Below are 17,036 nucleotides of genomic sequence, written 5' to 3'. Positions count from 1 at the left end.
TTCATTGCTGATTGCAGACTATTGCCCAGTTGTTTTATCATTTTAAGAATAAGTGTCTATCTATTTGTAGACTCCTAAAACAGCTCAAACAACTTGTACATACCATTTTGCACTCGAATGACTAGCATCGCTGGCAACTCCTATCTCTGTGATAGCTCGGTAGTTGTTCTTACTTACCAAATGTTCGCTCAGGTCAGGTGGCTAGTACTGCTGACTTTTGTGGTTTCTGTGTCAGCACGATAATGGCTCTTACTTACCAAAATGATCCCTCAGGTCAGGTGGCTAGTACTGCTACCTGTTGTGGTTTCTGTGTCAGCTTGGTAATTGCTCTTACTTACCAAATGTTGGCTCAGGTCAGATGGGCAGTATTGCTGCCAGTTATGATTTCTGTGTCAGCTCGGTAATGGCTCTTAATTACCAAAATGTTCCCTCAGGTCAGGTGGGTAGTACTGCTACCTGTTGTGGTTTCTGTGTCAGCTTGGTAATGGCTCTTACTTACCAAAATGTTGGCTCAGGTCAGATGGACAGTACTGCTGCCAGTTATGGTTTCTGTGTCAGCTTGGTAATGGCTCTTACTTACCAAAATGTTCCCTCAGGTCAGATGGACAGTATTGCTGCCAGTTATGGTTTCTGTGTCAGCTTGGTAATGGCTCTTACTTACCAAAATGTTGGCTCAGGTCAGATGGACAGTATTGCTGCCAGTTATGGTTTCTGTGTCAGCTCGGTAATGGCTCTTACTTACCAAAATGTTCCCTCAGGTCAGATGGATAGTACTGCTGCCAGTTGTGATTTCTGTGTCAGCTTGGTAATGGCTCTTACTTACCAAAATGTTCCCTCAGGTCAGTTGGCTAGTACTGCTGACAGTTGTGGTTTCTGTGTCAGCTTGGTAATGGCTCTTACTTACCAAAATGTTCCCTCAGGTCAGGTGGCTAGTACTGCTACCTGTTGTGGTTTCTGTGTCAGCTTGGTAATGGCTCTTACTTACCAAAATGTTCCCTCAGGTGATGTGGATAGTACTGCTGACTGTTATGGTTTCTGTGTCAGCGTGGTAATGGCTCTTACTTACCAAATGTTGGCTCAGGTCAGATGGACAGTATTGCTCCCAGTTATGGTTTCTGTGTCAGCTCGGTAATGGCTCTCACTTACCAAAATGTTCCCTCAGGTCAGGTGGCTAGTACTGCTGCCAGTTATGGTTTCTGTGTCAGCTCGGTAATGGCTGTTACTTTGAAAATATTCCCTCAGTTCAGGTGGCTAGTACTTCTACATGTTTTGGTTTCTGTGTCAGCTTGGTAATGGCTCCTACTTACCAAAATGTTCTCTCAATTCAGGCGACCACTACTGCTCCTAATTGATAACTGCTAATATTCATCAGACACATAAATCGAGATGGCTTGAAATGATATGTAGCTGTTATTCTATCCATTACTAGCTCAGACTTCACGATTGATGGATATCAAAATGAATCAGGTTTATATTAATGAATTATACTTTCTTTTGAGTTATTATGATGCAAAAATTGGAGTGTATGATCTTGAAAATGTTATTAATACAAACAGTTGTGCTCTGAACTTTATAGCTGAATTTGTTTTATGCAGTGTTTGAATTTGGAGATACTGTTATTGTCTAATACAGCATTAGGGTTTAAGATATTTTTATTAAAATAAAGTTGAAGTTGGCATTTATATGCCAACACATAATAATGTGGAATAATTATTATATGTGGCATTATTCCACATTTATATGCAATATTTACTTTATTGCAGAGCCATCTATAACTGACTTGATATTTAGCCACACCAACATGTCTATCTATCTCTATCTTGACCAATCTTCTTCTGTAGCTCTAAAATCATCTGTAAGGGATTGTTGCAGTTGGATTTTTACTTTATTGCAGAGCCATCTATAACTGACTTGATATTTAGCCACACCAACATGTCTATCTATCTCTATCTTGACCAATCTTCTTCTGTAGCTCTAATTACATCTAGGCCTATAAGGGATTGTGGCAGTTGGATTTTTACTTTATTGCAGAGCCATCTATAACTGACTTGATATTTAGCCACACCAACATGTCTATCTATCTCTATCTTGACCAATCTTCTTCTGTAGCTCTAATTACATCTGTAAGGGATTGTTGCAGTTGGATTTTTACTTTATTGCAGAGCCATCTATAACTGACTTGATATTTAGCCACACCAACATGTCTATCTATCTCTATCTTGACCAATCTTCTTCTGTAGCTCTTATTACATCTGTAAGGGATTGTTGCAGTTGGATTTTTACTTTATTGCAGAGCCATCTATAACTGACTTGATATTATAACATCTATAACTGACTTGATAAGCCACACCAACATGTCTATCTATCTCTATCTTGACCAATCTTCTTCTGTAGCTCTAATTACATCTGTAAGGGATTGTTGCAGTTGGATTTTTACTTTATTGCAGAGCCATCTATAACTGACTTGATATTTAGCCACACCAACATGTCTATCTATCTCTATCTTGACCAATCTTCTTCTGTAGCTCTAATTACATCTGTAAGGGATTGTTGCAGTTGGATTTTTACTTTATTGCAGAGCCATCTATAACTGACTTGATATTTAGCCACACCAACATGTCTATCTATCTCTATCTTGACCAATCTTCTTCTGTAGCTCCAATTACATCTATAAGAGATTCTGACAGTTGGATTCATCTGTAGATAGTATAGTATCATCCAATAAAGAAATAAAGTGTTTCATAACTGAAAATCTGGATAGCCTCCACTCACTATTCTCACCACAAAGCTTAGATCCTGTGACTCGTAGCAGAAAGATATCTACAATGAAGTACCTAACTTTGCAATGGAAAAAATGGTTGACGATGTTGCAGTGGGTCGACAGTCTGGGCGTTGTCCACAGCTGGATCAGTGTTCTGCCGGCTTGGTATCTCAGAGAACAACTACATCGGCAACTACTGGTACCAAGTCCCAGGTTCTCTCTGCCATCTGACAGGTACTAAGTCTAAGATTACTTTTTTAATCTTAATTTCAATATATTCCATATGTATAAAAAGGTTCTGCTTGATATGTGGTTAGCATTAGTCAGCTAAGTAGTATAAATAATGGAGAAGAGGTTTGTTACTATCTCTTTGTGACATAAGTCAGCACAATGTTGTTGTCAGTTTGATAAAAGTTGTAGAGATTTAGGTCTATCAGATTTTGGTGATTGCAGCATCACTGAGTGAGGGGTTGTGGGGAGTGTCGGACCGGACCGGCGGACTGGTGGTCTACTCACACCATGAAGTGCCACTCACCGAGGCGGACCGACAGGCTCTCACCGCAACAGTGGATCGAGATGACGACTGGGAGGTTATATAGGGTCGGCTGCAACTGCAATACGCAACAGACTTGGGCTGATCTCTTAGCCTGACGTGGTTTTGTGTATGAACAAGACCAAAATCTTCAACTTTGGTTTAACTGCTGTAGCTAGCAATAAATGGGGAAATCTACTAATTGACTTCTTCTACTTAGAAGATGAATTGATTTTTTAAATCATACACCTCTAATGAGGTGGTAAATATGCAGATATTTAAAATATCACTTCTTGTTGTTCCTTTTATTACTCTATGGAAAATATTTTGTAACTTAGATTTTAGACTATTAAGCATACTATTGTCTTGTTAAATAGAATAAGTGTTCCAGTCTCAAAAACAAAAGACAATGATTACAACCATTCCTGATTCTTTAATAAATTGTGTAGAGTAATTTAAAAACGACATCTTATGGAGTGTATATTTTTTTATTTACGTGAAAGAGTCCAAAGTTTCAGGCTGTGATACATAGAATTGTGAGTGGTGCTGATGTAGATTGTTTAATTTTGTTATTGTTTGTACATTTTGTGTGACCTATTCGTGGATAAGCATTTTTTTCACTATAAGTGTGGAAAATCATGAATTCGAATAAAGCTGACTACAATGTATTATTGTATGAAATTTGTGTATTTTATAAAAAAACTTATTTAAGCAGCATTAAATATGCGCAGTATTTTCTTGTTTTGTGATTATATGTATTTGGTTCTTTTGACCTATCACTATAGATGGTATAATTAAACTTGCTTGAAATTGTGATCAAAAAGTTTTGTCAATAAAAATTATTATTGTCTTTTTAGTTGCTGTGTATCAATTTATCCATTCTATTTTTTTTTTTTTGATTATTTTTAAACCATCAATACTGTCCACAATTGCGTTATTATATTTATGTATGTGTGTGTGTGTTTTATACTGAAAAAACTTACAGAATTGATTTATTATATTTTTAGTTGTACCATGCAAGATAAAATCAAGTATAGTGTTCGGGCTGATACCTAAGCAATCTTTTTTTTACTTAAGCTATCTTTCAAAATAACTGTACATTTTATTTGTACACAGTAGATATTTGAATATGTGGCATTCCTGTAGTCTTTACATATTTCTGAAAGATCTTGGAATGGGAAGAAGCTCTGTTAATAATTTTATTAGCGTGGCTCTAAATAAAGCTGTGCTGAATTCTTATTGCAATCTATGGCTTTGCAGGTTAAAATCATAATCACCAGGTAGGATAGCATTGGGCTTGTAAAACACTCGGAGAAAATGAACTAAGTTTTGCTCCATAAAAACGACGTTAAACTTTTTCAAAAACTTATAATACGTTATCTTTTGTCCTACAATTATGTCAGATATCTCATTTAAACCTATTACGTTGCATTTGTTGATACAATGTCCTGACTTTGTCTATTCTCAGCTGTATCACACACTCACTTCTGCCAAGAAAAGAGTTAAACTAGCTAGCACAATAACTAATTAAAGATCTGGTTAGTATGCATCCAAATACTTTTACCTTTTTCTTGCGAAGTGTATAAGTTTTGAGTATTCCAACTATAGAGTATACAAAAAGTTTTAGATTTTTTTCAGAAAAAAACCAATACGACTATTGAAAAATCTGAAAGTCATATAAGTGTTTCAAGTTTAACATTGTTCTTATGAAGTACAAGTAAAGATGGCCACTAGTTTAGCTCACTCTTAATATCCCAAGATATGTTTGCAAGTCCTGGGATTTGAATTAGAAGAAATGATCCAAATAAAGTTGTCATGCAAAGCGTCGTGTGTGTTTTTTCCACACAACATCTTGAAAATCTCTTCAGAAATATTGATGGGGCCTTGTCATGAATGATCAACACTGTGATCTATCCATCCTTACAAATTGTGATATATCTAACAGTAAAATTGGCGTGACAACTAATTAAACAGTTTATTGTCAAGTGAATTTTTTAATAATAATATGCCTACTTGATAATACATGTTTATGTTTTCTTTATATTTTTAAGTATACTCCTATATATAGTGGTCAGATTAGTGCTTGCTATTTTAACCATACCTTTTAAAAAGACAAATAATTGCAAATGTTAATACAAATATTTAGGTTAGTTTTTTATTGTATTTAATTTATAAAATGGATAAATCGTTTTTTAGTTACATATTACATTAAAACAAAACAGGTACTGTTAAATTTGTGCCTTCAATTATAGTTGGTCATAATGCTGAAATGAAATAAAACAATTTTTAAATTGTGGTGGAGGTGAAAAACAGAAGTTTTCTGCAACAATAAGTTTACAAAGTAATCTGAAAAGGATGTAATAAAAAATGGCCTAGCATCCTCCAGCAATCACTGTGTCTCAGTATATTAGGATATACCAATATTCCATTTACACTCTTAATTCATCTAGGTAGTAAACTGTTGTTCATTGATAGTAAGAATTTTTCAACTTGCTACAGGTCTTCTTTATCTAGGTATTTCATGAGGTCCAAAGCTCTTCCTATTTTAAGAAGTATACCACAGGGATCTGTTCTTTTTATCTTATTTAGAAATGACATTCCCACTTATTTGGATGAATATGCAACAACCATAATGTATGCAGACGGTACAACTATAATTCTCAGTGGTAGCACACGTAATCCCCTGGTTTAAAGTTACATTGCAACAGACATGGCTATTCAGTACTGCCACAGCAAATATATCTTGTAAATGAGGCCAAATTTAAACAGCTTGTCATTGGACACAAAAAAAGAAGAGGTGGGATTGCTTTCATACCTTGAAACTGTGGATGAAGCTAAGTACATGGGTGTTACAATTGATAAAGACCTAAAATGAACCACACTTGTTGACTCTCATCTTAGCTATTGTCTTTCAGTATGGAGCAGTTCAAGTGTGGCAAATAAAGAGAGACTACTTGTTCTTCAGAAAAAAGTGTATCCAAGTTGTGGCAGGTTTAGAGCTTGGATATACTTGTTGAAGAGCCTTTATTGAGCTCAATATGATCACTGTAGTGTCTTTTTATATACCTTAAGTGATAATGTATGTACATTGTAACAAATTAACAAGGGGAGAGATCTGCATACATATAACACATGCTGGACTGCAAACTTCTATTTATCAGCACTCAGAATGGCATTGTACTTGGAAAAGCCGTCTTACATGGAAGCTAAAACATGCAACATCCTGCATTAAGAAATCAAAATACAGGAAGAGAGCGACTGGGAGCTGAAGAGGTGGTTGGTGAAGGACCTGTTTTACTCCATTGCGTAATTCACAAACTGGAAGAACTCAATGGGATTTGGAGGCTTGAACATCTTGCCATTTTAATTCTCAAATAATTTACAAATACAGATATTTTCTGTATAACAAAATGAAAACTAGCTTTGTCAATCTTTAAATAAAATTACTTAAGATCAACTAGTGTACAATGGACAATACAATTATCATTGGAACATAACCTGAATTGAACCACTTAGAATGATCCATAGCAAGTCACATGTACCTGGTTTTAATCTTTTAGTGATAAAAGATGTTAGTTGAAATGGACTGGATTCATTCTGAGGTGGGAGCTGTTGTTTTGAAGGCATGGGGCACAGGATATTTTGGTAATGGATCATTGTTCTCTCTGTGAAAAACACTATGAATAGGAACAGTAATTTTTAGACTACGATATTGGACCTCAACCTTCCATTCATACTCATCAATGCAACTTTCAGATTTTAGGACCATGTACTTGGAATCATATTGGTGGGGCCACCAGCCCAGTTCTATTTCAACCAAACAAAGGGGGTAGCTTGATCTCGGTTTTATGATTTTAATTTCCTGAATTTTCATGTGATGGATGAATTCCATTTTATGCTTCTCAGGTAGGTCGCAAAACTAAATCTTAAGGAATAATCTGTCTCTTAGTGATTACCTCTTAAATGTTTCAATGGAACATTGTTTTTAGACGTCTGGATAACAGGATGTTGACACTAAAAGGGTTAAATAAATATAAATACGGAGGTGACTGCCACCTTTGATTTTCAGAGCATATTCTTGATTACCATACTATCAGAAATCAGAAACTCTTTATTACAAAATTTCTTAGAGAAATGTATAGCGTCAGTTTACAGTGGATACAATTCAAATTGTACACAAAAATAATGTCACTCTTGAATATCTTTCCAGTGCACATATTCATCTAGGGTGTAGAAGGGTCTTGATGTCAGCCAGTCATTCAGCGATGCCTTCAGCTTCATTCCTTTAAGAGCTTTTAGTTCTTGTGGTAATATGTTGTACAGCTTCTTGCCAGCATATGACGGTTTTCTTTCATACAGTGTAAGATGGTGGGCTGGTAGTGGGTAGTTTGCAGGATGTCGGGTGCAGTAGTCGTGGTGGTCAGCAGCTTGAGGTAGGTTCTTCCCATCAACATACAGTATAACCTCCCGAATATAGAGGGCAATCACTGTCATGATTTTTAGGTTCTTAAAGGCTTCTTTACAGGTGTCTCTGGGGCCCAGGCAGTTAAGAATCCTTATAGCTTTTTTCTGAAGTCGCAGTAGTCGTTGTAGGTTCTCTTGAGTTGTTCCTCCCCAGGCGGCTATCCCGTATCGAATATGAGTTTCAAATATTGCAAAGTAAGTAGTCTTTGCTGTTGGGATGTTACTGATTGTTTTTATTCGCTTCAAGATATAAAGACTGGTATTTAATTTCTTACATAGTTTGTCAATATGTTGTGTCCATGACATTTTTTCATCGATAATCACTCCCAGAAATTTGGTGTGTGGCTTTACATCAACATCTGGTAGGGCTGGTACCTGGTTTCGCTTTCTACCAAATGCTAGCTGGTTAGTCTTAGACATATTAACTACCAAGTCATTGTAGTGGCAGTACTGGTATGCCATGTTCAATGAGGTGTATGAGCGTACCGCTAGCTGTTCAGTAGAGTTTTCTGAAGAGAGAAGGGTTGTATCATCTGCATACATGAGCGTATGACAGAGACTGTCTAAATATTGAGGCATGTCGTTTGTAAAAAGGATAAACAATACAGGGCCAAGGACAGATCCTTGTGGTACACCTCTATTTATAGGGAGTGGTTTTGATCTTACAGTATGGATCTGTCCTCTTTCCGTGTGTCTAACTTCGACCAGTTGGCTGCGTTGTTCCAGGTAGCTCTTGAGCCAGTTAAGGGCAGTACCTCTAATGCCCAGATTTTCAAGTTTGTTTAAAATGAGAGAGTGGCCAAGGCAATCAAACGCCTTACTGAAGTCGAGCATAATGCCTGTAACTAGCTTTCCTGTCTCCAGATGGTCAATTATAAACTCTGCTAGCTCAATGATTGCAGTAATAGTAGATCGCCCTTTTAAGAAACCATGTTGACTTGCTGTTAGTAGCTTATGTTGTTCACAGTACTCCATCAGTCTTTTTAGCACAACCCGTTCAATCACTTTTGAAAAAGTTGAAAGTAGCGAGATAGGCCTGAAGTTACTTGCTTGCGTTGGACTTCCATTTTTTAACTTAGGGTACACCTTGGCTAATTTTAAGGCTGATGGGAATACTCCTGATGTTAAGGACATATTGGTTATAAATGCCAGAGGTGGTGTAAGTATATTACTGCATTGATTTAATAGCTTGGATGATATGCCATCTACTCCTGCTGATGTTTTGGGTTTGAAGCTCTTGATTATGCTTAATTGATTTGTCTAAAGCCTTCGACAGCATACCTCATGAGTTACTTATAAGTAAACTTTATTGCTATGGTGTGCAAGGTAGTGAGTTGAATTTGTTGGTATCTTATTTGAATAATAGAAAACAAATGGTTGTTCAGGGTTCTAATTCGTCTCTCATAAAAACAATTCAAATTGGTGTGCCACAAGGCTCAGTTTTAGGTCCTTTTTTATTTATCGTTGCAGTTAATGATTTTCCTTTCAATTTACCCTGTATGTCAGTTTTGTTTGCTGATGATACTACTCTTCTAAATCACCATAGTACACTTAATGGTTTAATAAAAATACAAGAAAATGCAATGAAGGTAGCAACTGAGTGGTTTCAGGCTAACAGGCTTGTTGTAAACAATAGCAAAACAGAAAATATAATTTTTTCAATGGACCATGTAATTTACAAATGTTTTAAGCCTGTTAAACTATTAGGAATCTTTTTAGACAGTAGACTAAGCTGGGAAAGCCATATAAAAAATCTTTGTACTAAATTGGCGAGAGTAATTTTCCTATTGCGCAAATTGAAACTCTGCATCACCGAAGAAATGCTAATAACCTCCTACTATGCCTTTTTTCCACTCCCACTTAGTCTATGGAATTTCTTTATGGGGAAATAGTTGCCATTCAAATAAAGTGTTTGTCTGGCAAAAAAAAGCAATAAGAATTATAAAAAATCTTAATGAAAGGGAATCTTGCCTGCAAGCTTTTAGGGATTTAAATATCATGACATTGCCCTGTTTGTATATATATTATTGTTTACTGGATGTGAAAGCAAATCTGCAAAGTTATACTGTTAGAGAAACCATACATACTTATAAAACTAGAAAAAAGTACATGTTAGAGCTGCCAAGGACCAGGCTTGAAAAAACAAAAGGTAGTCATATCTATATGAAAATAAAACTATTTAATAAATTACCAAAAGGAGGATGGATTGTAAATATAAATAGGTTTAAACGAGTTGTAAGCAAATGGCTTAAAGAAAAAGCATTTTACTCTGTGAATGAATATTTGGCCTGTGATATTAGTTCCTTAAGTTTATAATTTTGTCTAGTCAAGTTTTAAGTTTTTTAACCTTTATTTTATAGTTTTGGAGATTTTATGTTTTAACCACCTGACTTACATATTTTAAATATTTATATTGTTACATTTTTCATTGGGTTTTAATTGTATGTGTTATTTGTGTTTCTTGTCCAGTCTGTGTTTTTTATATATATTTACCCTACAATGCTTTCTTATTTCTTAAATAATTTTATACAACCGCTCTCTATTTATACCAATTATTAGTTTTGTAATTTCCTATATCTTGCAACATTCCTGTTAATTTTAAAATAAGTCTCCAATTATAAAATTGTTAATTTTTTAAGTATTACTGCCCAATAATGTGACGAAGTCTATTGTAACTAATTATGTTACTTAATGACTAATAAAGACATCTTGAATCTTGAATCTTTCTTCTGTATTTGTGTCCAGCAGGTGTGTGAGGTGGCAGTTTACAGGAGGTGCTTGAAATGTATTTTTATTATTGCTGTCTATTAATGTCAAGTGTATTGTCTGCTATGTTGATAAAGAATTTATTGAAATGTTCTGCAATTATGTTTGGGTTGCTTGTTTCTTTGCCATTAATTTCTAGTTTCAGTTCTGGTTTCTTCTGATTATCATCACTTCTTTGGGAATTTATTATCTGCCATATAGCTTTAGACTTGTTTTCTGATTTATTTACATACTCTGCAGATGCTTGTTGCCTTAGCATTTTCAGTCGGAGGTCATAATTTTTCTTAGCTTTAGCTGCTGCTGTCTTATCTTGGTCATTACCTGTGAGCTTATGTTTACTGAGACAATTAAGGTATTCTGTCTTGAGATTAATGGCTTCTTTATCTGAAAATTTGTGTTTTGAGGTTTTCTTGAGCTTAATTCTTACCAGCGGACAAGTAGCATCCAAAGCCATTGTAAGCGTTGCCGAGAAGCTGTTGTACGCATCATCAGTATTTGAGGCATTGTACACTCCATTCCAGTCTTCATTTTCCAGCAGAGCTCTTAATGCACTGATGTTTTCTTCTTTGAAATGTCTCTGTATAATACTGTTGGACGATGTGGTGCATCTTTTAAACTGTGCCGTGGTTACCTGGGCTGTATGGTCAGATATACCCGCTTCAATAACTGCTGTTTTCAATTTGTCATGTTTGAGGTTTGTGCATACACAGTCTATAGAGGTCGAAGATTGAGGAGTTATTCTTGTGGCAGGAAGCAAAAGTCTAGATAGATTGTGCCTGTTTAGTCTCTCATTTAAAATAAAGTTGTCCCGGCTGTGTGGCTTTTAGCTGTCTACATTTATATCACCCATCATGATCAAGGAATAGTTTTCTGCCCTTGTTTCTTCTAAAACGTTGGAAATTACATCAAGAGCTTCCTCAAGTTTTCCATTGGGTGGCCTGTAGATACCTACAACAAAGAGATGTTCCTTTCCTTGAGAGATTTTTACCATAGCCATTTTACAAGTCAATTCTGCGCAGTAGTGTGTAATATTCACTGGTATAGCACTTCCTTCACATTCCTCCGCTACGTAAATGGCCACTCCCCCTTTCCTGTGTAGTACTCGACTAAAATCGGTCTTAAGGGCGAATCCAGGAAATATTGTGTTCTTTAGCAAGTCATCCTACAGTCAATGTTCAGTAAAAATAACTATATCCGGCTGTGTGGTTTCAAGGAAATGAATTATCCTGTTCGTTTTGTTCTGTATTTCCTGAACATTTTGATGAAGGATTTTTATTACGTTTTTTAGAGATTTGATCTTGTGCGTAGGAATATTTTGGTTCTGTAGCGCTGTTTCTTGTACTGAGTCTGCTCTAAAAAACTATGAGGGAAGAAAGCAGTGGAGGGACTTGTGGGTTCGTTCGTGGTTTGTTGGTTATTTGAGCTTGAATCTATTTCTAATGTCTCTGTACTGATTTGTCCTACCTCTGCGGGAATGTTTTGGGATGTTCTTTTGTGTGTTTCTGAAATTTTTTCACAGTTGGCAATGTTTTTTGTAAAAAATTCTTCCAATGTTTCACCATCTTCTAGTTTGTGGGCTGTACAAGGAGGTTGCCTATTGAAAGTAACTGTGGTCATGGTTTCTCTCTGGTATTCCCTATCTTGGCAAGTTTGAGATGCCCGTAGCTGCCCTTGACTCTCTCTAGCCAGTACTGTACATTCTTGTCTGGGGATGGTCTGTTTTTTTGTGTTTAGCTGCTTGGAGTGAGACACTGAAAACATTATTTTTTGTCCCAGTACTTGTTTTTCTCCTAAGAGGTAAACTGTGCTGCCTTGACCTATTCTGTGCCACTTGAGGGGGAAGTGTAGATTCCGTTCTTGATTTGATTGCGAAGGATTTTATTGCTAACTCCACCTGGTCAAGTTTTGTTTTTATCTCGGTTAATTCAATCACTATAGGGGGTGAGCTTTGTGACTGTTTAGAAGTTTCAGTTGCTGAGGAGTCAGTTTGTGTATAAGAATCCTTGTGAGTTTTATATGTGACTTCTTGACTTTCAAGTTTCTTTTGCAACATAAGAATGGTCTTTTCTTGTTGGTCTATCTCTTTTAAATGATTGTCAATGAGTTGTCCTAATTTAAGATCGTGGTCTTCAAAAATAGCCTGTGCTTCTTGACGAAGTTTTTTCTCCTTGCCAAGCTGTTCTTGTGATTCTGCAAACTGCTGCAGCAGGATTTCGTTTCTCCCAATGTATTTTCCTTCATTGATTTCCATTTCCTCTAATTTCCCTTCCACTATTGCTAATTTAGTTTCAAGCTTGAATTTTTCTCCTTTTAGAATTTTATTTTCTTCTAGCAAAGCTGTCCCTATTTTAGCAGCCATTAATAGTTTATGTTCTTCATTTTTAGAATCTTCTAGAAAATTATTTTCGATAAGACTGCTTTCGAGTTCTGTAATTGAGTTGTTCAAGGTGACTGGGCTAGTTGGAGGAATTGCGTCGGTTTGTTGAGCTAATAGGCGGGGATTGATAACTTCACTGCACTTTGTGCATTGCCATTTTTAAATTACATGTGGAGTCCACTTTTTAAGATCTTTTTCCTTTATTTTCTCGCATCCACTATGATACCATGTTTGGCAAGCTCCAGTGCATTTTATGCCAGAGAATTTTACACCGATTTCACATATGCCACAGGGATATTTTGAAGGCATTTTAGACCTTTCTTCCTGACTCTTCTATGTTAAATTAGCTGGAAATTGTCATTATTTCATTCTTAAGTGTATCAGTAATTACAAAAAGGTCAGGAATAAGGAATTGCACTGTAAAATTTAGATTGATTTAAGGTAGTCAATGACCATGTCAAAAATGTAACATACTGTAGACCAGTGTATTACTAGGTACTCAGTGGCAACTACTCAATTCATCACCACTGAGACACCTTGTCAAGTAATTGGCAGACTTCTAGTGGTCAGAATTAGTCAGAGGTTGAAAATAAATGTGTTTGATTTATAGGTAATCAACTCCTTGTCAGCCAGATAGAAGCAGTACAGTGTGAGTTATACTGCAGTCAGCTGAAAGGTGTTGTCGTAGCATAAGCACTGCTGACGCGGTATTTGGATCAGCGGCCTTGTCACATATGGTGTAGCACTGCTGATGCGGTATCTGGGTCAGCGGCCTTGTCACATATGGTGTAGCGCATGTGAGGTTGTCTTGATAGTGTTAAAATAACAGTGACGTGTTTAGTCGCTTATGTGACGTCACAGTCAACCTTTTGTTTTATTATTATTACTGCAATGAGCTAAGCTTGTCTGACTTACTAAATTAAACTACAGTATTTGTAATTTATGCAGAGATGTGTGCTTCAACTACTCTCTCAGAGTGGTATATTCTTGAAGTTGGAAATGAGTTTCATGTGTAATTGCTGCCTTTTAAAGTAGGTCAGCTCTGTGCTATTAGTTTTTCAATGTATTCTTGCTTTAGCTTTTATATTTGTATTATATTATAGTTGTAACACTTACAGTTGCTGTTGATGTTGTGGTGGTGAGTATTTAGTAAGCATCTTGTTGGGTTTACCTACTAATAACTGCACTAATATGGGGAGCACTTTCACAGTGAATGTTAAGTGTCGGCCATCTTGTAATTGAATTTTCAAGTAATTTTAGTAGGTTATCTACTACTGCTGGTGTGGTAGTGTAGACTAGCCTAACTCGAGCAGAGGTAGGAACACGGTTTGCTGTATTCTTGGATGTCAATTCCCTACCCTTTGTGCACATACCCCCTTTGCTTCCCTCATCTACAAAGCAGATGTGGGGGCCATTCCACGTCAAAACAAAACATTTTGTTTATACCAAATTTTAGGTTTTGCTAAAATTTGGTATATTCATAGTGAGTGCTGAGGCCAAGAAAAATACAACATTTTAAATGTTTATATCCAATCACTTCCGAAATACGGCTATGTAAAGTTTCCAGTAGCTCACAAAAAATAATTGAAGACATTTCTGAAATTGCTTTAAGAATTCTCCTACTTGAACCAGTGTGCTGGAAGAGGTGCTATTTTGCAACATGTTTTATGCTCTTTCTTGTGGTACGTAATACACACAACATGGGTTATAATGACAAATATTTTGACAAAATACGTGTGAAAATTTTGATTTATTTTTTTTAAGTACATAGTTTAAAATTTCTCATGAATACTTAGTACTGTTGTATCAAACAGTAAAATTTATTATTGTTGTAAATTGACTGGCTAAATATATAAACAAAGGATAATAATAGGTTTATTAAAAATAATAACTTTATGCAATGGTTTTTTTAATACTATTTATTCTGTACAACTTAAAACAATATCAATTCCTGAATTTCTTCATCTATTCAACAATCTTATTTGTTAGATCTAGTGGTTGCAACTTCTGTAACTTTTTGATTTACTATATTTCAATTCAATTGAATTTGTTTATTGCTCAAACTGACTTTTAATATTTTAATAAATCTTGTTTTATTTAGTGTTTTCCCAATTAAATTTATTGTGTAACCCAGATATGTAATTATTTCAATCGATTTTAGGCTTTTGATGATCAAGAATGAAAAAGTAAATCATATATTTTTGCTAGATACAGGACAATTTTTTCACATTGCCTCTTCTTTTTCCTCATCAGTATTTAATCAATCAATCAATTCTTTATTGTCATTAAACAACATACAACATTGTAATAGACATTGTCAAATAGGAACATAAAATATACTCTATGCTAAAAATTTCAATATAAATATAAAGGCTTACAACATAAAACATATAAAATATTAGACTAGAATGGTAGGCTATGTACAATTGTTAAAACTTAAGGTCACTCATGTCAGCAGTTTCCCAGTCCTCAACACAATAAAAGGCTTTAATTTTTAACCAATTTTGTAAAACTTTTTTAAAATTATGTACAGTAACATTCCTAGCAGCTAATGGTAACTTATTAAACAGTTTTACTTATATGATGTCCTTGCAGGTCAAGCTGAAAATGCTGCAAAGGGAGTAGGGGGGGAAGGGTTTAATAAGGTATTGGTATGAAAACAATTGATTATATAAAAAAAGTATTTTTATTTAATATAAATTACAGTTTCCACAAATTGTCAGTTTGTTACCAAGTAAAATACTTGAAAAGGTAAAAATTAAAATATTTAAACATAGGGTTAATGAAATTATGTACTAAACATTTGCATCAATAGTAAATCATTATGTTTACTGTTCCATCTAGAATAAACTTCACCATGCATCCACTGGTGTAAGCTTAGCACATCACATATTTTTACTTACTAATTAGTATTCCAAGCAACAACGCACATCCAAGCACTTTTAACATTTAGCTGTTTTTGAAAGTATACAGGGATATTATTTTTTTCAACTGAAACATTTTTAATTGTCAAATTATTAGTAATATTGTAAAAACCCTCCGAAAAGTATAGTTGGCCATTCAGATAGTAAAAAATTCTCAAAATATTTTAAGGCAAATTTAGTATTGAGCGTTTCTTTACTAAAACCACATTTAATATAATTCTGTTTAACAATTAATTGTAACCTTTCTTTATGGTCAGTAAAATAAATCCCATTCACAAAGAGCTGACTGAATTAATTTCAAGGCTTGGCTTATGTTTTTGTCACAAAATCAAAGTAGTTTCTTATAAATTTAAGAGTCTATGAATCTTATGAGGGCTATCCAGAAAGTAGCGGATGTTTTGGTCTATTGAGGGAGTAGCGGGCTAGAACAGCCATCTTGGTGTCAAAACATACTTTAACTCAATATGCAAACTGTGCCCCTCATACTTAGATTTCTGTGTGACATGTTAACCGTAGAAGAGTTGACCATCCAATTTTGTCGGCGATCACATCTTGAGTGCAATCAGCAATTTAACGGTTGATCAGTATTCTTGAGTTAGAATCAATAAATCATCATGTATAACAGTTGCAAACCTTTAAATGGTATATTAAATGAAAGCTTATGAGTTCTAGTTTTGTGTAGTGGTATTTATGTTATTTTTAGCTTGTAATTCTGTACCAATCTGCATATTTTTCAACTGTTATTTTGTTTGCGTCATGCAAGCAGCTAAAACAGTAGTTTGTAAATAATACCAGTTCCTGTTTTGTTCAGTCAAAGTTATTTTGTACTATTGTGTTTTAATTTTCAACTAATGAATGATAATTGTTCATAGCTTGTGATCCACGAAGATCAAATAATATCCAAGATGTATGTATAGAAATTAATGTGATTTTATTTGTAAAAATTAGATCCTTTTGTTAATAATTTTTTTGTTTGTATATTTTACTGTGTTTTATTTGTACACCTGCTGCACATTGCTTCAACAAAAAGGCAATACAACTTACAATGCTGTGTGAAAAATAGCTAGTATGTTTCTTTCTGAAATGTAAAAATATTATGAATTTTCTAAAAGAACCTAATAACACTATATATTCTTGTGTATATGGTAAAATTTTGTTCAAATTTACTATTCTGGGAAGGTGATATTTCAATAACAAGTATATACTTGTAAG

At 34.9% G+C, this 17,036-nt stretch overlaps 1 protein-coding gene across 1 annotated transcript in view; it reads left to right on the top strand.

The window, feature by feature from the left end:
• The window catches only part of LOC124364435, a 76,510-nt gene extending 72,361 nt beyond the window's left edge, over positions 1 to 4,149 (top strand). The window contains exons 22-23 of the mRNA XM_046819929.1: positions 2,874 to 2,995; positions 3,215 to 4,149. Of these exons, the coding sequence (XP_046675885.1) occupies positions 2,874 to 2,995; positions 3,215 to 3,360 (268 nt within the window). The 3' untranslated portion in view covers positions 3,361 to 4,149. The remainder of the gene's footprint in view (positions 1 to 2,873; positions 2,996 to 3,214) is intronic.
• The last annotated feature ends 12,887 nt before the right edge of the window (positions 4,150 to 17,036 follow it).

The sequence above is a fragment of the Homalodisca vitripennis genome, chromosome 6 (genome assembly GCF_021130785.1).
Source record: "Homalodisca vitripennis isolate AUS2020 chromosome 6, UT_GWSS_2.1, whole genome shotgun sequence".
Classification (NCBI taxonomy): Eukaryota; Metazoa; Arthropoda; class Insecta; order Hemiptera; family Cicadellidae; genus Homalodisca; species Homalodisca vitripennis.
This window is presented reverse-complemented; position numbering and strand designations above follow the sequence as displayed.